Genomic DNA, 24,382 nt, shown 5'->3' on the forward strand with positions numbered 1-24,382 from the left:
ATTTTGTCCTGAAAGAAGAGGTTTGATGCCTAAGAATAATGCACTCAGGAAGTTGGGAGGGAAGCAGACAAAAGAGTTATAATAAAACCTGTCCTTTTTCTGCAAGTGATACATGTCAAATATAAACACAGTCAAGGTAGAGAACAAGTTGTGCTAATCTGCAATATTTTCCCAGCAACCAGTTATTACTTTCACATTTTATTTTATAATGCATCAAAACCCCAGCACCTGCAGTCACGTTGTGAACAGAAATAACTTGGCACAGGTGTAGAGGAATGGTTGTGTTTCCAAGCCTGTGTGTGCCTGCGCTCCAGCCAGAGGTGATGGCAGCTTGGACTGGGACATCTCTCCAGAACCCAGCCTGGTTCTGAGCTCACTGAAGGTAAAAGCACAAAATCCAGTGAAACAGGTCATTCAGGCAGCTGCCCAGAGCTGAGGTCCAAGCTGTCCCCTCTTCACTCCTACCCAAGGAAGTCAACACCAGAGCAAGCTCAGGTTCCTCTGCCTTCAGATGTCCAACTGAAGCTCAGACACAGCCAAAGAAACTCCAAACCAGTGGGCAGGAGAGCAGAACTGCATTTATGGTTCACTGAAACCACATCATTGTTATGAACTGCAGCCAGGGCTTCAAGGATGCTGGTCCCTGCATTCCTGCCCACGTGGACTTGGCCCTGCTGGCAGAGCCGAGGTTTGCATTGCTGAGGGACAGGGATCAGCCTGAAAATTACCCTTTAGTCTGAGCTACAGGAACAAAGGCATTAACAGGGTGTCAGAAATTTCACAGCTTCCCTGAACAATACCTTCCCACATTTCACTGCACTGAAGGCTTTTCCTAGATATCCAAACCAAATCTTCTCTGCAGTTTACATGTAGTTTGGTCTCATCATTCCCCCCCCCCCCTCCACAACAGTGAAAGAATAAATCAATCATCCTTCCTTAACAACAGCTTTTATGTTCTGAGAAACCATGACATCCCCCTCCCTCCCCCACCCATACTGCCTTGTCTAGATTAAATGCACCTGATTTCTTCAACCTCTCCTCAGAGGTCATGTTTTCTAAAGCTCTGACAATTAGTGCTGCTCTCCTCTGGCCTTTTGCCAATTTGTCTACATCTCTATTTTAAAGCCTGGTATCCACAAACCAGCCACTGAAGCAATGACACACTCCTAGAGACAAAAGAGAAAGGAACATCTTCTGTACAAAATCTTCCTAAAACCACAGAAACATCTCCAAATCCACTGCAGCTATCCTTGGAACTGCTCACTCTGTGGAGGAGGTTGGAGATGGCAAAGGGGCAGCTGAGCTCCTGCCATTGGAGTGCACCACGCGTGCAGCAGGAGTGAGCACAGCCCTGTCTCTTCTGGACAAGAGGAGAAATTATTCAAGACAGCTTTGTGCATGAGCCTCAGCATTCCCTGCTTGCACCCTGCCTGTGGCATCACCAGCCTCTGAGATCCCTGCAGCAGCAGGAAAACTGCTTTTAGGTCTTCTGCTAAGTAAACAAAGCCAACCAGAGAAAATTAGAGGCTTCAGTTACTAAACCTACATATAGAACAGGTCTGTGCCTTACCCTGCAATGGTAAACAGCCATAGGCATGAAATTCCATCCATGCAAAACCTGCTCCTCAGTCCAAACCCTCCAGAAGCTGAAGGGCAGCCCCAAACCAGCTAGTCCCAGACAAGGCTGCCCTGCCCTGTGTGGTGGAAGTGTTGCTGCCCAGAAGGTTGGTGCAGGCAGGAAGAGGGCCAGGTTTGCTGATGAAGGACCATGGAACCACAGTGCCTCTCTTGCATTTTCAGTGACCCTCACCCAACAGAACCAGCATTTGGGGCAGTCTCAGTCTCACCACAAGCACAACCAGCACACAGCCTGTCATTGTCATTCCACTGCCAGCACTTTTCCCTCCAGTCCTCACTCTACACTCCTCAACGAGGCAGGGACGTTCAGCATCCACTCGTCCTTTCTGTAGAAAATGGCTCACCCAGGCTGCTCCTCTGCTTTGTTCCCAGCACTGGACCTGGGGGCAGCCTGGCTTTGTGTTTCCAGCTCAGAGCCAGGCCCACGTCATGGGCTGGTTACACAAGGCCTGACAGACGTGGTTAGTTGGGAGCCAAGAGCTCCCAGGTAATTGGAGGTGCAGGAGGCACATCCAGCACCGGGCTTGTTGCTGGCTGAGGAGCTGCTGCCAGGATGAAAACATTCGTCCTCTTCATAAATCTCCCTCTGGCCCTCCCAAAACAGATAGCCCTGAATCATTTTTGGCTGATGGACTAATTAGTCCTGTGCTGTCGTTTTTTGAAACCACCCAAAAGATAACTCAGAGGCCAGCCTGTTGTCAGGACACTCAAATTTACTACACTCCATTGCAGGCAGAATGGAAATGCTCCTGGGTTTTCAGCACACAGGGAGATTGCAAGAGGAGCTCACAAATTGCTGTCTGCATAATAGCTGTGCTTACAGATCTCAGGACCAGAGCTCTGCTACAGCAGTGAGAGAACATCTAAAAGATGCCAGCCCAGCAGGCTACACAAGCCAAATCACAAAGAAGTTTCCCAACACTGACTTTCCTGTTCCTTTCCTTTTATTTTAGCTTATGTACAGCATCAAGCACAAACTCAGTTTAGTGTTAACGTTGCTTGAGGAACAAGAAAAGCTGACCATGTATCATGAAAGCAGAAATGTTCTGGGAACCACTTTCATCCAGCACCTCTGATTTGCTGTGACATCTAGAAGCACTGAGTTCAGCAGGGTCCCTTAAGAACCTACTCAAACTTTTCCAATAAAATCCAGGTTTAAACATCCATTTAACACTTTCCAATCCTTTTCCCACTTGGTTTTTTCCACTCTTATTTCCATGATCTCTCCCCCAAACACAGCCAGTGCTGTGCATTTCTTTTGCCAGGTTTAGCACAAGAGCCAGAAACATCAAACACATTCAGAGGCTGATATTGGAGCTCTCCCTCTACTCCCAGCAGGTCACCCCATGGAATCCCTTGGATTTAAAAGGGCAAAGCCCTCCATGGCCTTACACTCTTATACATCACCAGAAGGAGAGATGGTCTCAAGGCAAGTTAGCAAATTTGTTATTGGATTTTTGTTGGGGAGGGACAGGTTTTATGAGGGTCTTGTCACTGCTGAAGAATCTCTCAGTGGGATTTTGGAGCTAAAAGACAGGGTGCTGGCCTCCAGGGTGTCTGGGGATGTCAATGCCTGCTCTTTTCCCATGGATTCACGGCTCTGCAGGGGCAGGGAGGATATCTACTACCACTAGTTCCCATGGAGATTGCAGCTGCTCTCCAAGTAGGTCTGGTACAAAACAGTTTCTTGGGTATTTCTTAGGTTTCCTTGGTATTTTGTAGGTTTCCTACATTTTCCCATACTCCTTTAGGGAGTCCCTGGTCCTTTTTACACCGCTGAGCCCAGGCACAGAATGAGATCTTGCCTAACCCTGGTGTGGTTTCCATCCATCTACACCACACCAGGCACAGCACTACCCTGTGCATAGAGGATAATGAGGATTACCTGTGCCATTGTCCTCTCCTGGCATTGTCACCTCATCCAGTCAGACAACTGACCTTGAAATATTTATTTAAGAAAGGGGAATAGTTGGGAATTCCCAAGGAAAATGCCAAGTTGGAGGAAGTTCTCACCAGGACATCAAGGACAGCACAAAGGTAGGATGGAACATCTAAGGAAGGGTAAAACCACAGCTCACCTCCTGAGCAGATTTTTGGAATATCCAAACACAACCATGGTGCAAGCAATGAGGCTCCTGTTCAGCGAGGAGCCACAGCCCTTGAAGAGCAGGCAGGGCTGACCTCTGTTCCTGCCAGCTCTGCTCCCTGAGATGCTCTTTGCAAACACACAGCTTAACCTGGATAACAGCAGCCACAGTCCCAGCCTGTTGTCACATGAAGCCTCCCTATGGACCTGAGCAGTCACAGAACATTTTCTCAAGCAAACTGTGCCTGCTGCTGAGCCAGTGTGAGGGATCCTTCTGGAGGAACAGTGCTTTCCCAGGGCAGGTGCAGCACCCGCTCTGTGGCTGTTCCAGGGGAAGCACAGAGTTAAGGAACACAATCTGTGAGGCACAGTGGATTACCTAATCTATCTCATGGGTATTTTTAATGGATTAGTGGGTATTAGAATGGGATATTGCAAATATCCCATGGAAATTTGGAAGTGAGAGAGAACAATCAGCTGGCTGCAAAAAACAGTGTAAAGGTTGTCCCAGAGGGATTGAAGGATTACAGAGGAAGCTAAATCAAGGTTGATTTTAAAAGATGTTGGTAGACAGCTACCCAAGCTGAATAAAAACAAAGTCTCAAATGTACAGGCTTAAAATTGGAACAAGTGAGTAGACACCAAGCCTGACAGCATCTGGACTGCCAGTGGACCTAGTCCAGCAGAGCACCTGTACACACACACACACACACACACACACACACACGGCTCTCAGCATTGAAAACAGTTACTGACTACCCAGAGCATCATCTGTTCTTGGAAGAGGCCTAGGTCAATATTCAGGAGAGAGATTTTTAAAACTGTTTCATCCTCAGTGATGAAAACAGTCTTCCAGTAGCTTCTGGTTGTGAATCTCTTGCCCAGGTGATGCATATTGGTGGATCCAAAGCACATTTGGTAAGGTTACAGCAAAGCAAGAGGAAAAGAAGTTCTCAGATTTGTCTCTAATTTAGAGACACACAACTGCATCACCTCACCAGAACTCACCATCATCACGCTGGCTTTGACCACTGGGTCCAAGCAATCAACTCTATAAGAGCAACTTTACCAAGAGGACTGAGTGCCAGCTCCCATCCATCCCTTACAGCTGGCAGTGCCCAGCTGAGACAATGGCCAGCTTGCTTTGCAGGGGTGTCACTGCCATTGGAGTCCTTGTTGGAGCAGGGACATGGCAGAAGGTGGGTCCAGACCTGACCCTTGGCAGATGAAGGCAGTGCTCCAGCCTCCTGGAAGGCTCACCTGCCCTCCCCTTGTTCCCAGGGCACCCACAGGGACCAGCTCTGAGGCTCTGCAGCCTGCAGGGCACACACTTGGTGTTCCCTGTTCTCTGCAGAGCTGGCACTATGCAAGACCACATTTCCCTGTGTTTACACTGATCAAATCCCAGGAAAGCAGAGACACTGAGCATCCCAGGTTCCTCCAGCTTTCCTCCACCAAGAGTAGTAGCAGGAGGACAGCAGGGCTTGCCAAGCAAGTGCCTGTTGTAGAGTGACAGCAAAGCAACACAAGGCAGGCTTCTTCTCCCCAGCAGCAGTGTGAAGCATTGTGCCCACGCTCATCAGCCACCCCCACACCGCTCCACCTGAGAAGACTTCCCTCCTACCTCTGTCAGGATCCTGGCAGGAACTGCATCTCTGCAAGGGCCCTGCCAGAGCAGCCCTGGGGCACAGCTCTGCCTGCCTGGGAAGCTCTGGTGGACTCAGGAAGAGCCCAGTCCTTCTGCTTTTACTCAGAGCTTGTGTTTGCCTCATCTCCTAGAGCCAGCCAGGGCACTGCCAGAGACTCTGCTCCTCCAGCTGGGGCAGGCTCAGAAGCCTTTGGCTCCCTCCTGCTCCTCCTTTCCCAGCCCAGCACCTGCTTTTGAAAGGGGCAGCTCTTCAGGAACGATTGCACACAGACACAAGATACTTTGAACCCCTGGGTGCAAAAGTCAGCAGGATATTTAACCATGTACCAGAAAACACTCACCACAGGCAGCTGCCCCATCTCAGTCTCTGAGCAGACCAACCCCCAGGACTCATCACAGCCTCAAAAACACTCTTTACAATGCCAAATGTTCCATCTCTGTACCAGTTCTGGTGCTACAAGGCCCACAGAGGCACACAGGTTTTAAAGCAGGTTTTAGGGCTGGATCCCTCCCCAGCATCATAACACTCCTTGCAGAGCCAGGAGGTAGGAGTGCAGCAAAATACCTGGAAAACCACAGTACCACCCTCCTCCTCACAGCCAAACCACCCCCAATGGCAGAGGTGGTGCTGCTATATGTGGGATCCTATCCTATCCTATCCTATCCTATCCTATCCTATCCTATCCTATCCTATCCTATCCTATCCTATCCCATCCTATCCCATCCTATTCTGTCCTATCCCTAATCTATTCTCTATCCTATCCCTCCCTTCCCAGGCCACTCCACCCTCAGGCCAGGTTGCCACTATGGCTCACAGCTGAGGTCATTTAGCAGTTTTCCCTGCCTGGCAGCTGTGGAATTTTCTCCCAAGCTGCCCCTTGGATGTCTCATTTCTCACCTTCCCACCCAGGGCACAAAGGTGCTGCCCCAGCTTTTCAGTGCTGGGGCTTTCCTGGCACGTGAGCAATAAATGTTTTCTCCATGCAGGAGCCTCTCTCTTGTGTGCACTGGAAATATCCTCCCCCAAAGCATCCAGACCTGGCCTGGACTATGGGATGTGACCTGTCTGGGAAAACACTCTCTCACATTACCAAATCCTGAGCCATCTAATCCCCTTAGCTGCAAATGAGCTGAGCCAAATTAATTTAAATGGGTTAACACTAGCTCCTCTGTTCACATCAAATCCCTTTCTCTGTCTTAGAAGTGTTTGTAACAACAACAAAATACCTGGACTTGTCATTTTTATCAAAGTGACAACAACAAGGTGTTTTCTCTTTTTTTCCTCCCTGTTTTCAATTTTTTTTATGAGTTAGTCACACCTCCTCATCTCTGTTTACAGACTCTTGTCTTTAAAGGATGTAATTCCTGGATTGGATCCAGTTGGACATCCCCAGCATCTGGGGAAAAACAAAAGGAATAAGATGGCCAGGTTGGGACCTTGTGCTAAACTTGCACCATGCCCAAGGCTTATGTTTTGGACAATTTACAGGGCAAGTATTGAAAAAATGGAGTGAGTCAGGTCTGAGAATATCATTACATTCACATTAAATTCATATCTCGGTTAGGAATCACGAGAAACAAAGCACACACAAAAAAACAAGCCTCCTCCTTTCCAAATGTCATCCATGGGATCACAAGTTTTCATCCCTCAGTTTCTGAAGCTCTTGGATGTGCTTTGTTCAGGTGGTCCTGCCCTTTCTCCACAGTCTGAAACAGGGAAGATCTTACAAAATTTAGTGTGACCAAGAATTGAAAGAGTTTAGTAGAAAAAAGGATTCCAGGATGTTCACTTCTAAAAGATTGCCCCCTGTGCTGGTGTTTCCATTATTTCAGTAAAGCTTGATTTGCAATAATGTCCGGAACAAAAGTTGCCTTTTAGCCCAGAACCTCTTTATTAAGACATAAAACTAAGTCCCATTTGCTCACCAAAATAATTGCTTTCACTCAGGATGCATGGATGAGTGAATCTTGCAGAGCTTTTACATATATATTCATCTCCAGCAATTCATCAACACAATAAGCACACATTATTAACTTGAGTACTCATCAATTTCTTTTTTCTGGAGCTTCAAATACTAGCAAGGAGCTAGTGTGCAATAGGGAAGAAAAACATGTAGGGAACTTGTGATAAATGTTCTATTTTTGCTGTGAAAGGAGGATAAGAAGAGGAATCCAGCTCATAGCCTACCCTCTCCCTCACTTCCAAAAATTTCCTGCCAAGCTGAGATCCTTCTCCAGAGGCCGGGAGAGTGGGCTTTCCTGCAGACCTTCTCTAGGTGACATCTGTGACCTGGGTGGCCTCCTCTCCTGGCCTGACAGCTCCTGATCTTACACCCAGAGCTTTGCCAGTGCCATCAGCACCCCCTTTTTTGTGCATCACCCATTGAACTGTCCAGCGCAGCCCTTGGACGTGGCTTTACCCCTGGCACAAGGTTCCCCTGTCACCTGCTGTGGTGTCACCAGCACCAAGCTCCTTAAAGGGAGCAGGAACTGTCTCACAGAGTGTAAGAGAAGAGTCAGAACTACTCCAGGTAGCTGAGGGGATGTGTTTGGAGAGATCTGCTGGCCAGAAAGCCCATCCTTGCTCTGCAGGAAGAGGAAGGGGCACTTTGGTGCTCTCCTAGCTCAGCTGACTGTCCCAAATGTGAGCACACGGTGACAAAGAACCAAGGCTGTCACCCTATTTCCTCCCTGCTCTTGGGTTGTGTCACAGATAAAAGCTCACCATGGCTTTTAGGGGCTGGAATGGCTCTGCAGGCTCACAGTGGAGCCTCACATGGGGCAGGGAAGGCTCTGGTGTCCCCTCCTTGCTGACAGCCCCTGGGGGATTCACTAAGAAGCACAGGAGTGAAAGCTGAAAGCAATGCAGGACACCCTTCCCAGTTTCCCTACTCTATGACACGATCATACACAGTAAATATATTTTCTGTCACGTGTAGTGGCTTTTTAAACATTTTGCCAATTATCAAATTTAAAAAATTTCCATTTTTCTCTGGAGGGGTGTTGAGGAAAGTCCTTCTGCTTCACCCATCAGAAGGGGGACTATTTGTGGACACAATGCCCATCAATGAAGAGCTTTCCTATGGCTACACCATGACACTTCTCCACAGCAAGAAGTGGCCTTGCCTGCCTGTTCCCTGTGGGGATTCCACAGGACACCCCAGCTGAAGGAAAGGTCGCAGTTTGGTGACCAAGCAATGGCCCAGAGCACAGGAGGTGCTAGGTCTGTTCTCACAAATAAAGAGAACAGCAGGAAGCAGAGCTTCCCTGTGCCATTCCCGGGGCTGCTGTGGGTTTTTACCATCATCCCCAAAAATCTTCCCCCTTTGGGTGTCCCCAAGGTATAAAATGTCCCCAGAGGTGTCCCATCCTCCCCCAGGTGGTGGTGGGGTAGATTTGTTAGTCAATATTTGCACAGCACAGGAGCCTTGCTGATATCTGTCCCACAGAGCCCCTAATACCACCCAGGAACAAATTCTATTTGTGCACACTCAACATCACATCCAGCTCAGCCCTGATTTGAGAATCCTTTCTGGCGAGTGATGATGTCCAGGGCAGAGAGAGCACAGCTTGATTTCCAGAGCCCAGGCTGAGCTGGCAGAGCTGGCAGGTAGAAATATCTTGTTTTGACTGGTAAACTGAGCAAGTTTGACATGGAAACCACTGAGGGAGAATAAATATGGAACAACAAGATGTAATTTTACAAGTCTTTTTTCCAACTAGAACTGCACTCAGAGTCATCCCAGAGTTGAACTAAGAGGTCCTGAGGTCTAGGGAGGGGAATTCTGGACATGGTGGGTTGGGCTGAGGCTCACCCCTGTCACAAACACAATTATTTAACAGCACAATTCCTGCAGGACTGCAAATAACAGGAGAAACAGGAAGGGGAGGGGGGAAAGATCAGAGGGAAAAAAAGAGGTTTTAGCTATGACACAGAACCAGGGATAAATGCCACAACCAGAAAAACAGCCTATAGGAATGGTGTGATCAGTGCTGCCCAACCCAGCCTGCTCAAAGCAAACAGCAGAGCTCCCACATCCCAACAGGAAGGGAGAAGAGCTCTGCTTCCTTCCATTTCAGGAGAACAGGATCAATCCCTGAGTCTCCAGCAAACCTGTTTTACTGACCATTCTGTTCATCCTATAGGGCTCCACCACCCAACTTTGCCCTTTTTCACCCATGAGATATGAATTCCTCTGAAAGCCTCGTGCCTTCATTAAACACATCTTTTGTCTTGTCCATGTTTCTGGTCATGCTTTAACAAGTGCATGATATTTCACATGAAATATCAAGATATAAAATCCTCCAGCAAGGGCTCTCTGCAAGAATGGATTTTACAGACCAGACGGTGTCAGTACCGCCAAAAAACCCTCTTCCATCCAGCCACCCTGACACTGTAGCAGCCTCCAACTCTTTTTCTTTGAACCAGACATGGGTGAGAAAAGTGGCATGCACACACAGAGCCTCTTTCACACAGCAGCACAACTGCAGTACATTCCTTGGCTTTTCTATTTCGTGTTACATGGATTAAAAATACCTCTCTGCCTAACTGGGATACTGGGAGTCTTAGGAGATGAACAATGCAGGTATGTAAAGCTGCTCTGATGAACAGCTCCAGGGCGGTGAGAATATATTTTGAGTAATCAAAAGGACTTGTACTAATGGATTTTACACTCCTTTCACATTGTGCTTTCAGTGGCAGTCCCTCGAAGGCAAGTTTGCTGGCAGGAATAATCTCAGAAATGGTGAGTGCTACGTAGATGTTTGTCAAGGAGGAACACGGGTCCAGGTGATGTGGCAAATCTGGCTATAAACAACAATCTGCTTTTAGTCAGTTAATTAATTAAGAAGTATTGGAATTATTCTGCTAATTAGTAACTCGAATGCATTGCATCTTGATGTAAAAAAATCTATGACTAAGGGTGGAGGCAAAATTCCTGGAATAAAAGCTTAGTTAAAACGATGATGACGTCTTTGTTTTAAGAGACATCTCTGAGGGGTCCTTGCCAGCCCAGGGCCCTGCCATGGAGTGGAAGAGCAGCTGTGCCAGGGCCTGAGCAGAGCTGCAGGGAGGGGCTGCACCAGCCAAGGGGGAAAAGGAAGGAGAAAGGCAACAAAGTGCATTTATCCCACACAGGCTTGGGCATGAGAACCAACATCTCCTCCAGCTCCAGTTGGAAATGGATGACAGCGAAACTTTATGGTCCTCACTGGACACCAAATCCTGAAAAGCAGGCACAGCTCTGTGGCAGGCACACAGCTTGCCCAGAAACCCCAGGCCAGCCTCAGGGGAACTCATCTCCATTGTTGTTTTCTCCCAAAACCTCTTCCACTGCTCTGTGCCAGAGATTCTGTCTCGAAAGGAGGATAATAAGTGTGGCCACACCTGAATGCACAAGGGTGTTCAGCGTGCAGCAAGAGGTTCACAAGCTCTGTCACACTGGAGGAAGGGACTGGTCTAATATCCTAAAACATTATTGCCCTCAAGAACAAAATCATGAGGAAAACAAAATGGACGAAGGTTAGGTGGAAGGATGCCCACTGCTGAATGGATGTTATGGAGCCAGTTCTTAATTAAACTGTCCACAGCATCCTTGCTCATTGCTTTTCCTTGATTGATAGAGGATGGATTTGCAGGAGGGCAGTGCTGACACTGCCCAGTGAGTGAGGGGAAGCCCACAGGAAGGAGAAGATGTTTTTGTGGCTGTGTCATAGGGTTCCTGTGTGCTCTGTCCTACCCCAGCCACCTGGAGCTCCCGGATTTCAGTGACCTCTGTGTGTCTCTCTCTCGGGGCACTGGGGCTGAGCACTCACAGCTGTGGCTGAAATCAAGAGGAGCTGTGCTCCAAACAGGCACTGCCTGCCTCCAGTGCTGCTGAGCATCCTGGAGAATCACCCCCTCACTGGGCAGCCCTCAGCAGGGGATACCTTTGGTTCCTTGGGGGAGAGGTGTGAACACGCTCCTGCTGTACTGCTGTGCTTGGCAGCAGTCATAAACACAGCTGAGGCTGTGTGGAGAGCAGGTCTGAGCACAGAACAGCCCGGAAAGAACAAGTCCAAGATGGACTTTGGGTGCTCAGCCCCAGCCTTTGCACCAGACAATCAACCCTCCCTAATCACCTGCTGTGGGCACCTCAGTTGTCCCCACTGCCATGCCCCCAGCCTTTCCCCCTCTGCAGGAAAGGGAAGGAGAAAAAGCAGCTCCATGTGTAAGTGGCACCTTGGTGTGCTCTGCAGGGCTGCTCAGGAGGAGGCAACTCTAGGACCTTTCCTCCTGATGTACCCTCACAAGGAGACCAAATGTAGATCCCTGGAGAAACCCCAATTCTGGCTTTTTCTGAAGTCTTGTGTGTCTGACTTAACAGCCTCCAAGTCCTTTTTGCAGCATGTATTTCGTATAAAAAGAGCAAAGTGAAAAAAATAGAAATTCCATCATGTGGCAATGTGTTAACATCCACATATGTCCCAAGAAGGACGGGATCCTTTCATTTCCTGCCACTTCAGTTAATGAAGTAAGACACAACAGCAGGAGGTTGTCATCTTCCTTCTGGATTAGCCCTAGAGAGGATGTGACCCATGGTCTGGAGCCAGAAGTCACAAAAACTGGGGAGGAAGTGAGGGCTGCACAGCTGCAGCCAGTTTTACTGACCAAGAATGGCCTTTTCTTAATGCTCTTTATTCAGGAAGGAAAGTGGGACCACTGACAGCCCTAGCAGGGATTCACCTTTCCTTTGGCCTTGAGTGACACTGGGGTTTAGAGACTTTCCAGACAGCTTCTGTCTCTCCTTCCTCAATTAACTCCTTTCCCCAGCCTGATCCATAATTACCCCTCTGCTTTCAAACCCAGAGCTGCAGCCATGGTGTGGGGACAGAAGGGTGACATTTCCTGGCGGAGTCAGGCTCTGTGAAGTGCAGAATTTCCCATTCACCCCATGCCCAGCTCTGTGAGCAGGGAAGGAGCTGTCCCTGGTGGGACCAGACCTTCCTGCCAAATCTCAGTTCCCTGCCCCAAAAGGGCTGCCTCAAAGCATCTCAGAAGAAAAAGGAAAATTGAATCTAGATGCTCTGAGATTTAAATATTTTTTGCCACAGAAGAGGAGGGGAAAGCTGAAAACTAAAGCCTAGAAAGGCAGGTGAGCAGCTCCTGTGGCCCCCCAGACAGGCAGCCCAACATCAGTACCCACTGCCCTCTTCCAGCCCCATATCCTGGTCCTCCTGCAGCAGCATCACTGCTCTGAGGTGCTGCCCTGGCACCAGAGGCAGTGGGGACACAGCCCTTGTGCCAGCCAGGTCGCTGGTGGCCCTGGGGACACGCCTGCTCCCCATGCACAGGGGCCAGCCCTGCAGTGGGTGCTGCCGGTTTCATCCCCCAACATTTTAGGACAGGGAAAAAAACCCAGCACGTACACGTTTTGGCTTGTTCTCAGAAATTTCTGAATCATTTTTCCTAAAATTTCTCCCCCCCCTCCCTTCAAAAATCCAAAGCAATCTAGCTGCCTGGAAAAAACCACCGCCTGACACACAGTGGAAAACAGGGACATTTCGGGGAAAGCTTGAACAGCACCGCCAGCCTTGACCATGGAAGAAACCAAATTGCCGTTCCTTCCAGCACAGGAGCACTGAGAGCAGCAGTTTCCCAGGCACACAGGGCTGGTGGGCCAGGGAAACAACCCAAGCACCCCATCCCTGCTGCTGCAGCCGTGCCAGCTGGTGCAGCCGCTCAGCCCTGCCAGTGTTGGAGCCCTGAACCACTGACGATGCTTCACTGCAACACTTTATGCATCAGTAATCATTTATTTTTACAATTCTGGCTTTCAAGTGATGCTGTTACACAGGGAAAGGCTGAGGATTTAATCCCCAGCTCCACTGAATCTGGAGTGGCCACTGAAGAAGGAATACTGGGGGGTAAAGAGGATGTGGGAGCAGGGTTGGGTGTCCAGGAGGGTGGAGGTGTAATGGAGCAGAAGGGGCAGGGCACAGGAGGGAGGAAGGCCAAGATATTGCAGCAAAGAGGGGTTTGGATATCCTAAATGAGGGTGGCAAGAGCTGGGAAGCTTCATCCATGACACAAAGCAGATGAGGAGCAGGACACAGGCTCATTTCAACCCCCCTTTATGTTCTAATTTTCCTTAGGGAAGTTTGAATTTAAAATGGAGCAGAGAAATCTGCTGGATCCACAGACATGAAAATCCAGGATTTACTGTACAATCCCAAGGGCTTCACGGTCATTCTGTTTTCACCAGGCATTTCCAGACACTTGCATTCCCCCCAGAAGAAACACCAGGAACCCTGCACTCCAGGAGGGCTGGCAGCAAGGAGCACAGAGTGCCCTCACCTTGCTTTTGGCTACCAAGACCTGCAAATGATGCTGGAAAACCATCAAGAGCCATCTGCTTGGAACTCTTGCAAAGTTTTGGGCTGGAAACGTTGCACCAACAGAGAGCAGCTGAGTCACTGAGCTCAAGTGGGATCTTCCTGCCATTCCTTCATTGCCTTCTCTACCCTGGGGCAATATCATCTTAGTTTGCTTTCTTTTCCATTTTTTTTTTCCTAACTAATGCTCCTGAAAGTGAGTGCCTAAGAGCACTTACAAGAGCCAGGGTGCTGCTCTGAGATGATTCTTAGACATTATCTGCAGCACCCCCTGCTCAGCCAGCCCTAAATCATGGCCATCCTGCTCACCTGGTGGTGGAATTAGTGCTCTATATGAATCACTCCCAGGCTGTCCATCCCCCAGAGCCAACTCATGGCACTCACCTGGGGTTTGATGTCCAAAACCTTCTCTCTGCATTGTTCTGGTCTTGCAGTACCAGGACAAAGATCTCTCTCTTGGAGACCTGGCTGCTTCTTGCTCCTCCCTGCACATCCCTCCTGAAGGCTGCTCCAGATCCTCACCACAATCCTGGCCAGACCCTTTGGACTTGTTTGCCATCATCCCTTCCTGTCCCCTCAGTGCCAGGCCCTCTCCTGGTCCCTGCATGTCCCACCCTGGGACTCTCCCACATCTCTCCAGCATGGGGTGACACTCCAGGTCTTGGGGACAGCAGCTGAAACAACAGAGGGGACTGTCCTGTTTTGTGTCCCTGAAACACCAGAGGGGACAGTCCTGTCCTGTGTCCCTGAAACACCAGAGGGGACAGTCCTGTCCTGTGTCCCCTGAAACACCAGAGGGGACTGTCCCTCAGGCTGCCCCCACATAACCAAGGTGGCTTTCCCATGGAGTTGCTCCCAGACTTTCCCATCATCTCCACCTGGCTCCAGCTGTCCCCTTAGGTGTCCCCTGCTCAGCCCAGCTCCCCAGGTGAGCACATGGCACTCATTGCCAGGGCTCCACCCCTGAGAGCTGACCTGCTCCACGGCCTAATGGGTTTCCAGGGGGGTGGGGGAGAGGGAGGAGAGCGAAAGGCTGATGCTTCTCAGCCACTCAGCTTGGCCCAGAGCTAACGAGGCATCTCAAAATTAAAAAGTGAACTGCAATCCCCAGCAGGCCTGTCCTCCTTTTGGCATTAGGCGGAGTTCTCTTTCTCTTTTTCAAAAAAATTTTTAAAAAAAGAGGACTGGGGAGCCACGAGTTATGTTTGGAGCTGTGGAAGCACCACATCCTGGGCAGGGTGGGGGTGCTGGGATGAGCCTGGGGGCTCTCTTAGAAAGACTGTGAGGGGAAAGATCTGCCTCACCATGGCAGGCGGTACATGGGAACAGGTCCCTCCATGTGCCTTCACACCCAAAGCATCCCAGCTGCTCCTGCTCTACAGGCAGGAGTGAACGGAGGAGGCACCCCAGGATGTGGAGCTGGGACATTGTCCCCAGGTTGAGGATGGGGACAGGGCAAGGTGACTGCCACTGATGTGGGGACAGGAGAGCAAGGAGGAAACAACTCTGCTGCAAGAGGAAAGCACGAGGAAAGCAGCAAGAGAGAGCAGGGAAGGGAGGAAGGGAAGCCAATTGGTTCATTACGTTTGTGGGTCGCATTCCTCATGTGGGAATCTGTCTGGGAAGGACCTGGCTGTATCCACACCTCCAGGGAGCCCAGCACTGGCTGCTGTCACCTTCCTGCCCCTGGTGCCTCACCCTGGAGCCACAGAGAGCTGAAGGCTCTGGCTTTAGAGGCACAGCTCACCCTGGTTCATGGGCAGCTGAGTGGCAGCTGCTTTGCTGCACTCCTCTCCCCTTGGGCAGGCAGCTGACTGTCCTGCCAGACCCCCTGGTCACTCCTGGCTAGCCCTGAGGCAGCTCCATGACATCTCTTTGGGGCACAGGGCTCCCAGCAGGACCTGCCACCCCTCTGAGGTGCCCCCTTGGCCATTCCCAGCTCACCCTCACTGGTGTTCCCAGCATGGGAGCATGGGGGTGGTGGGATCACCTCCCCACACAGAGAGGGCTGACAGCCCCCCTGCCCAGCTGGGAGGCAGAGGAGGGGGGCAGAACAGCCCAGGTGGAGCACAGGGCAGTCCTGGAGAACAGTCCAGTCCTCAGGATGCTGGAACTGGAGCTCAGTCCCACACGGCCCTGGGGGACAGCAGGGCTGCACACACACAGACCCAGGGCTTTGCCCAAACTGTGCCTTTTGCATGGAATCACAGCACATCAGAGCAGGAGAGCACCCACAAGGATCTGTCCAACTCCTGACCCTGTCCAGGACACCCCAACATCCCCATCCTGTGCCTGAGAGCATTGTACAAACACTCCTGGAGTTCTGGCAGCCCTGGGGACATGGCCATTCCCTGGGGAGCCTGCTCCATGTTCCAATCACCCTCTGGGGAAAGAACCCTTTTCTGATATCCAACCTGAGCCTCCCCTGGCAAGCTTCATGCTGTTCCTGTGGGTCCTGTGGCTATGCCAGCTGCACACAACTCATTGGGGAGAACTTCAGCCTCTCCACAACAGGACTGGGAGCCACACAGGCTTAGACACCTCCTGGCATGACCCCAGTGTATTTCACTTAGAAATGGGTTTGATCCAAAAGCCCAGAGAGCTGGTGAGCTCTGGGTATAGCAGTGGTACAAGGAAACGTCCACCCCTTTCTGTGGCCTTGTAACACCAACAATCTCCAGCTTCCAGACCCCTGTATCAGCCCAGCTGCAAATGCTGCAGGAATTTTGCCTGGATAAGATTTTCCTAGGGTGCGAGCCAGGCATGCTGAGAGTTTGGGTATCCCTGCACCATGAGAACCAAGGGGCTCCCCACCAGGACCTCACTCTCATGAGCAAAGGGAAGGACAAGAAAGGGTGAAGGGCAACAGTGAGACATTTACAGGGAAGGGGGTTATGCTCATAATTCTATTTCTTTGCTTGAGTGAGGAGAAATGCTGCTTGCACTTTGGGAATTCAGAGCAAAATCCAATGAAGTGCCAGGGCTGCCCAGCCCCATCCATCCTGCAGTGCCTGCCAAGCCCAGCCCAGCACTGCACAGATCTGTAGGGTCAGCAGAGGAAGGGCTGAGCCTGTCCTGGGTGCCCTGGGGGCTGCAATCAGTGAACAAAACCCACTGGCCCCTGCCAGGGCTCGCTGTGCTCCGTGGCTCTGCAGAGCCAGCTCTGTTCCTGCTGCACTGGATCCCAGTCCCTGCCGTGCCTTTGCACCCTGCTCCTCTTCCAGTTTTATGTCATCTCCATGGCTCTCCCCCTCATAAAATGTGACTGCACCAATTTCTGTGGTCAGGCCTGGCCAGGTAATAGGGACATGTCATGTTTGCTGGGCAGAGCCTTTCAATCAAAGCCAGCCTATCCCATATTCTAAGGAGGGAAGATTTGGAAGCCCTGTTTGCCTGCAGGATGCTGCACCCAGAGCATCTCCCCACTGCCCTGGGTGACCTCCCAGGTGCCCACTATGGAGGGGTGGGCATCATCTTCCCCAGCCAGAGCCCTCCATGAGGCCAGGGCCCAGCAGCGCCTGGTGCTGCCTCCTGAAAGCCCCTGTTCCACCACGGGGTAGAACAAGGAGATGAGGGCGGTGGGGATGATGTTTGTGGGGTGGAAGGGACTCTGCTGAAGGGTACAGGGTGGTCAGAGCATGGGGCAGGTCTGGGTGAGGTGCAGGAAACCAGAGGCTTCAGGGAGAGATGGGTTTGGTCATGGGGAACAGCAAATTGGGGTGCCTTCAAACCCTGCTGAGAGCAGTGAGGGTATTCCTTCACTCCCAGCTTCTAGGAACTATGGGGCAGCCCTGTTTGGAGAAAACTGCTCCCTTGAGCCGCTAAATAATTGTCCCTGGCCTCTCTTCCCCCTGAGAGCACAGGCATGAGCCTGTGTCCCATCAGTCCCATGGAGAGGGACACCTGTATCTGTCCTCCTGTGTGCTGAGCATCCCCCAGCCCCACACATCTCCTCATCAGGAGGAAATAGCATTGCCCAGAGAAGACTTAAACCAGCCAAGCTTGGCAGGCGGAGTCCAGAAGCCCTCAAATCCCCCTCCCTGTGCTTTTCTAGTGCCTGCTCCTCTCCAAGGAATGGACCTCAACCAGACCTTGGAACAAAACAGTGCCCAAAGATTTTCCATATTTCATATTTCATCTCCACCAGGCCCTTGTGGTTCTCCTGCTTGCTCACAGGACCCAAGGGAGGAATTGAAGATCCTTGACCCCAGGGAATATTTTATGCCTCACTGTTGCTGAGGGAGCAGCTTTGCAGGCCAACCAACAGCCCCACCAGCAATCACTTCAACCCTCTGCAGGGAAAAGAGCCAAAATATCTGGCACTGGGAGCAGAAATGGAGGAGGGACTACTTGTTGTCCGTGATGGAGGAAAGCTTGGAGCAGAGGAAGAGCTGAGTGTCTCTGTTGTGGCAAAATATCCCCAGAAACATCACACCATGGACAGCACAGCTGCCTGCAGAGATGGGGGAAGCTGGAAGGAGGGGAGCCAGCGAGAGGAGAAAGGAAAGCAGGAGGGGTGACAGAAATGTGAGGGAGAAGGCCATAAGGACATGAGGGAGAAGACCCTAAGGATGTGAGGCAGAAGGCCCTCAGGATGTGAGGGAGAAGGCAGTGAGGACATGAGGGAGAAGGCTGTAAGGACATGAGGGAGAAGGCAGTAAGGACATGAGGGAGAAGGCCCTAAGGACGTGAGGGAAAAGGCCTTAAGAACGTGAGGGAGAAGGCCCTAAGGATGTGAGGGAGAAGGCCCCAAGAATGTGAGGGAAAAGCTGTAAGGACATTAGGGTTGGAGGTGTCTGAGGGGAGCACTGCCCATGGTGTGTGTGGCCAAGGGGCCAGCACAGACACAGCCCTTGCCCACTGTCCCCTGTCCCCTGTCCCCGTCCCCGTCCCCTGCCTCACCTCCGAAGTCGGGCCTGAGGCGGACGTCATAGCCCTTGAGCAGTTTGTCCACAATCTCTTTCACCACAGAAATATTTCCAGTGGAGGGGCTGAAAGACAAAAGAAGAGAGTTCTCATCATCCCGTGTGGCACCAGGGGTCCTGGCCAGCTCCCTCAGCATCCTTCACACCCCAGGGCACCAGAACACCTCAGCCACCAGCAGAGCCTCTCTGTGTTCCCTCTCACTCGTGTCTTCTGTCCTTGGCACAGATCCCAGCCACTTGCGTGCCCACAAGCCCCACAGAGCCCCTGAGCCATCCTGGGAAGGGCTCAGAACTCTCAGCAGTGTTTTGGTTCCTCTTCTGCAGCTCACCCTGACTCCAGAGCACCACAAGCTCTGTTTGTGGTGTCCCTCTGGTGTAGGCACCCCAGGGATTGGGTTGCTGCACCCCTCAATGAACACCCTGGCCACCGACCCACACATCCGGGGAGCTTCCCTGTCCCTGCCCACAGAGGGGTGCACAGACACAGAGGCAGGAATTGTCCTTTCTGTGCCCCAGGCTGTGCTTGGGGCAGCTGCAGCTCTCCCTTGCAGGTCTCACTCCCCCTCCTCAGCCCAGCTGGGCTCTTGCTCCAGGTCTTGCATCACCCAGCATGGACTTGGCACGTCCCAAGGTCCCCACCACACAGGTGGCCCCCAGCAGGCACCCTGCCCTGTCACACACCCCAGTGTGACTTCCCACTACACCCAGGGCTTTCTTCAGGTTATTGAAGCAAAGAATGAAGATATTGAAGAAACCAAGGCTCCTTTTTCTCCTACGGCCTCGATATACAGCTGATCTTTGCCGTGTAAAAATTCAGTTTCTGTCACTCAGCATCACTGTGACCTCTTAGCAACGCAGATCAAGAGGCAGAGCCAGGGAAGGAGAGTCCATCTTCCCCTCTGCGTGCCACAGCAGCAATCCTTTCCCTCCCAGCCCTTTAACCTGCACACAGAGAGGGCAGATGTCCTCCCTAACACCCATCCAGCAAGGAAGGAGCTCCTTCTGAAATCAGCCCAAGGGCCAAACCTAAACTGAAGGTGGGAAACCAGAAAGCAGGGGATGCTAAAAATACTGGACCTATTGTGTGCTGCGGGGTGTATGAGGTTTTGTGCCTGAATCCCCAGCCTCTGTGCCACCCTCGTCCCCTGCTTTGCATGAGAATAGAGACCCTGCCGGTGACAACTGCTGCTCTTTGCAGTCACCCACCACAACAGCATGTCTCCCTGTCAACACCACCTCCCACATCCATCCCAGTCAACCTGGAAAGCTGCACTGCCTCTGCCTGCCAGCCCCGTGCCAGGGGCTGCTACTGGCATGTCCCTGTGTCTGCACACACACACAGACACACACAGACAGACAGACAGGCAGACAGGCGTGCTCCCCCGGCTGCACTGAGCGGGTAGGGACTCCCTGACTGTGCACACAGACACACAGACACACAGGAGCACTGGGTGAGGCTGCAGAACAGGCTCAGAGGTGTGTGCATGTGTGTGACCACATCCCAGCCAGGGCCTGGGGGGGCCTGGGGGTGAAGTGCGGGGGCAGACCCTGCTCTGCTGGGGTGTGATGAGACACTGGGCTGTGGACATGATTTATGGGGAGCACAGAAGCAGGCATTTATGGGTCTGGTGATCCAGATTCTCCCTAGGGCTGTGGGTGGAGGCATGTAGGACCACCTGGGGGCCTCGGCAGCTCTCAGGGCTCTCTGGGACGTGCAGGAATTTCTCAGCAGGACAGGGATGTGCAAATGTGAGGCAGCCCCCAGCTCTGGTGCATGCCCAACCAACAAGCCCTTGTGCTGACAGGGGAAGGGGTCTGATCTCCCCTGCTGAAAGGGGTACAGCTCTTCCTTGCTGGGCTTTAAAAGGCCAGAGAGGTGGGCACAGGTGGGCACTTCCACAACGCTGTGCCCAGGCTCACAAGGTCCACTTGCACCTGTGGATTTCTCTGCAGGTGTGTGAGGTTTTGCAGCATGCAAAGCACAGTCTTGTCACTGAGCACTGAGAGCATGCAGCAGCACTTTTTCATCTCTAGACAGCCGTTCCTAGGTACACAGGCTCCCATATCCATAATATGGACACTGTGCATCTCTCAAGGGATTTGGACACCTCTGCCTGGCTTCCTACAGTGCATAAAACTCAGGAATCAGTGTTTACCTCATTGATATAAGAAGGAAAATTGAGGTAGAGACAGGAAACAATGTTTCAGAGGCCCTGCAGAAAGGGGCAGAGTGGGAAGAGGGCCGTGGGGACACTTTCCTCCTCACCAGCTACAAGGTGGCCTAGTGAGGGAATAAACCATCATGATTAAGGACAAGGTCTTTTGCCTCCCAGTGCTCCCTGTGATCCAAAAAGCCACATCCCTCCCACGGAGGAGGCAAGTTGTGCATTTGCCCAGCTGTGGGCGAGCAGCTGCATGCCAGTGCTATTCCTGGCGAATGTGGGTCTGCATCCGCTCGGGGAGCACGCACAGCCAGCCTGTGATCTGAATTCCAGAGTGCTGTGCCCCTGATTCTGTGTCAGTGGCCATGTGCTCTGCACAGCCACGTACCCTTGCAGCCCAACCTCTCCATTCCAGCACCCCGTGCTGCTGCCTGGGCTGTGTAGGAGTAGCTGGAGGCTCGTGCACATGGAGAGTGTTTTGTCTCCGAGCCGTGCACAGACACACATGCAGGCTGTGGGTAAAAATCAGTGCTGGACAGACAAACACACATGCAGGGACACACATCTCAGCAAAGGGGCTTGCTGTGGGCTCTGAATGTCACACATTTGCTTGGCCAGTGCCTCCCGAGCTGCCTGTGTGTGTGTCCCCACACAGCAGGACCACACATGAATGGTGTGGGAAAGGTGGGCACGCGCCTGCGCCTGTGCGTGTTTATAGCCACAGGAACACAGCCCTGCAAGGACCTGTGCGTGTTTATAGCCATGGGAACACAAATCTGGGCACACACATCCCTGCAAGGACCTGTGCGTGTTTATAGCCATGGGAACACAAATATGGGTACCCACAGCCCTGCAAGGACCTTGCATGTTTATAGCCATGGGAACAGAAATCTGGGCACACACATCCCTGCAAGGACCTGTGTGTGTGCATGTTTATAGCCATGGGAGCACAGCCCCAGAAGGACCTGTGTGTGTTTCTAATGATGGGAGCACAAATCTGGGCACCCACAGCCCTGCAAGGACTTTGTGTGTGTGTGTCTGTGTCTGTGTCTGTGTGTGTTTATAATGACAGGAACACAAATCTGGGCACCCACAGCCCTGCAAGGACCCGTGTGTGTTTATAACGATGGGAACACTAATGTGGGTACCCACAGCCCTGCAAGGACCTGTGCATGTTTATACCACAGGAACACAAATCTGGGCACCCATAGCCCCACAAGAACCTGTGTGTGTTTATAATGACAGGAACTCAAATGTAGACACCCACAGCCCTACCTATGTGTGTTTATAGCGATGGGAGCACAAATCTGGGCATCCACAGCCCTGCAAGGACCTGTACGTGTTTATAGCCATGGGAACACAAATGTGGGCACCCACAGTTCTACAAGGACCTGTGCATGTTTATAACCATGGGAGAACAAATCTGGGCACCCACATCTCCACAAGAACCTGTGTGTGTTTATAATGATAGAAACTGAAATGTGGGCACCCACAGCCCCACAAGAACCTGTGTATGTGTGTGTGCATGTGCGTGTTTATAACCATGGGAACACAAATCTGGGCACCCACAGCTCTGCAAAGACTGCGTGCGTGTTTATAACCACGGGAACCCAAATGTGGGCACCCAGAGCCCCGTAAGGACTGCGTGTGTGCGCCGGGAACGCGCTGCTCCCTGTACACGGCTGAGCAGGGAGATGCCAGAGCTCCCCCCGGCAGGCGCAGGGACAAACGCACCTGCCCGCAGGTGTGCGGAGGGAGGGAGGGAGGGAGGGAGGGAGGGCGAGCAGCAGCAGCAGGCAGCGCTACCCCCGTGCGTGACAGCAGCGGATGAGCGAGCAAACAGGTGCGCTCCGCACACCTCGGCCAGGCTGGATGGGCTCCCGCACCTCCGGAGCGCTGCGAGTGCTCCGGGCACAGCTCAGGAGCAGCTGCAGCCGGAGCGGGCAGCGGAGCGGTGCCAGCTCTGCCCGGTGCCACGCAGGGCAGGTGAAGCCGTGCCGTAGGTGTGAGTGACACACGGGCGGGCACGGCTGGCTGCGCACACGCAGGGCCGGATCCGGATGCGTGGCACCCACAGAGGAGGTGTTGCATGCCATCAATCCCGCACGGCCGTGGGCATCGCCCCCGGAGCTCCGCAGAGCCGGGGCTGTGGCACGGCGCAGCTCGCACGGACGCGAGCGTGGCTGCGTGTGCGTGGCCAAGGCAGCCTTGCCGGGCGCCTGGCGCAGCTCCGGGGCTCCGGCGGCTCCTGCCGGCACCATGTTCCCCAGCAAACCCCCTCGTTTGGCCATTTTCCCCCGAGCTGGGCAGGGGGACGCGCACACACGCTCTGCGAGGTGGGCTCCGTCCGCAGGGTCTGCTCCCCATCTCATGTACGAGCATCCCTCCTCCCCCCGGAACGGCACGGGCTGGGGATAACGATAGCAGACGGCAGGGGAAGCGATCTGGGGAAAGAACCCCCTCGTCTTCCCCACATCCAGCTCGATGGAGAAAAGCCCGACCGAGACAAACAAGCCCTGTGCCAGCCCCCCTGTCCCCGCAGCCTGGGATCGCAATCCTTACCTTTGCGCACAGCAGGCGAGACAAAGAGCTGCTAAAGCAGAGACAATTCCACTCAATCTGTCTGCCTGAAATGTCCACATTTCCACAAAGACGAAGGATGAAAAAAAAAATCTTTGGAGGGGAGGGGAAAGAAAGATGGATCTTCTGAAATCCCCCTCCAAAAAAAGGGGGGGAGGGAAAAAAGAAACCAACCCCCCCCCCAGTTAATGATTTCCTAGAGAAAAAGAATAATGACAAAAAACTAAAAAATGAGGGGGAAAAATACCCCCCCGCTCCTTCAGTGCCAGTCAAAGAATTCGTTTCTTCTTCCTTTCAGCATCCTCTCAACAAGAGACATCCTCTGGCAATGGAGAAAATCCCAAGAGAAAGAAAAATAAAATGCCCCAAAATGGGCTCAGCAAAATGTGAAATTGAATCTCACAGGTACGCGGCAGAAGAAGAAGAAGGAAAAAAAAATTAAAAAAGAAAAATAAAGGAAAAAGAAAAAAACCCAACTCAGTGTCCCCTGAGCACTCCACTTGGATTATTTTTCCTCCTGCTCTTTTGCCATCCGGTTCTGCAGATGTTGCATGGCTCCTGCTACCCACCTTCAGAGAGGAGGAGGAGGAGAAAGAGCGTGTGTGTGTGTGTGTGTGTGTGTGTGTGAGAGAGAGAGAGAGAGAGAGAGAGAGAGGGAGGACGTGTGAGTTTTCGAGCAATATGATTTTATTCTGGATTTTACCTATTTGCTCCCCCTTTCCTCTTTATTTTCCGAGGGGGAAGGCACCCAGCCCCACTGTGCTGTTATTTTATTTTAGGGAAATCTCAGGCTCGTCACTTGGGAGGTTTGGGGCTTTTGTGAAAAGGCTACAAAAAATAAAAATAAAAAAGGAACAGCAAATGCAGCCCAGTGAATAAAAAAAAACATAGATGCATGTGTAGAAAATAGATAAATCCCTGTCTGCAGGGAGGGTTGGATGTCTCCCTAGTGCTGTTGCCGCAGCTCCTG

General features: G+C 51.9%; 1 protein-coding gene across 2 annotated transcripts in view; it reads right to left on the reverse strand.

The window, feature by feature from the left end:
• Positions 1 to 23,474, reverse strand: part of LOC131563881 (gamma-aminobutyric acid receptor subunit beta-4) — a 77,591-nt gene extending 54,117 nt beyond the window's left edge. For both annotated transcript variants that reach the window (XM_058814078.1, XM_058814077.1), the window contains exons 1-2: positions 23,395 to 23,474; positions 18,648 to 18,736 (exon numbers count right to left, since the gene is read on the reverse strand). In XM_058814078.1, the coding sequence (XP_058670061.1) occupies positions 18,648 to 18,736; positions 23,395 to 23,474 (169 nt within the window). The remainder of the gene's footprint in view (positions 1 to 18,647; positions 18,737 to 23,394) is intronic.
• Between the last annotated feature and the right edge of the window lie 908 nt (positions 23,475 to 24,382).

The sequence above is a fragment of the Ammospiza caudacuta genome, chromosome 14, assembly GCF_027887145.1.
Source record: "Ammospiza caudacuta isolate bAmmCau1 chromosome 14, bAmmCau1.pri, whole genome shotgun sequence".
NCBI lineage: Eukaryota > Metazoa > Chordata > Aves > Passeriformes > Passerellidae > Ammospiza > Ammospiza caudacuta.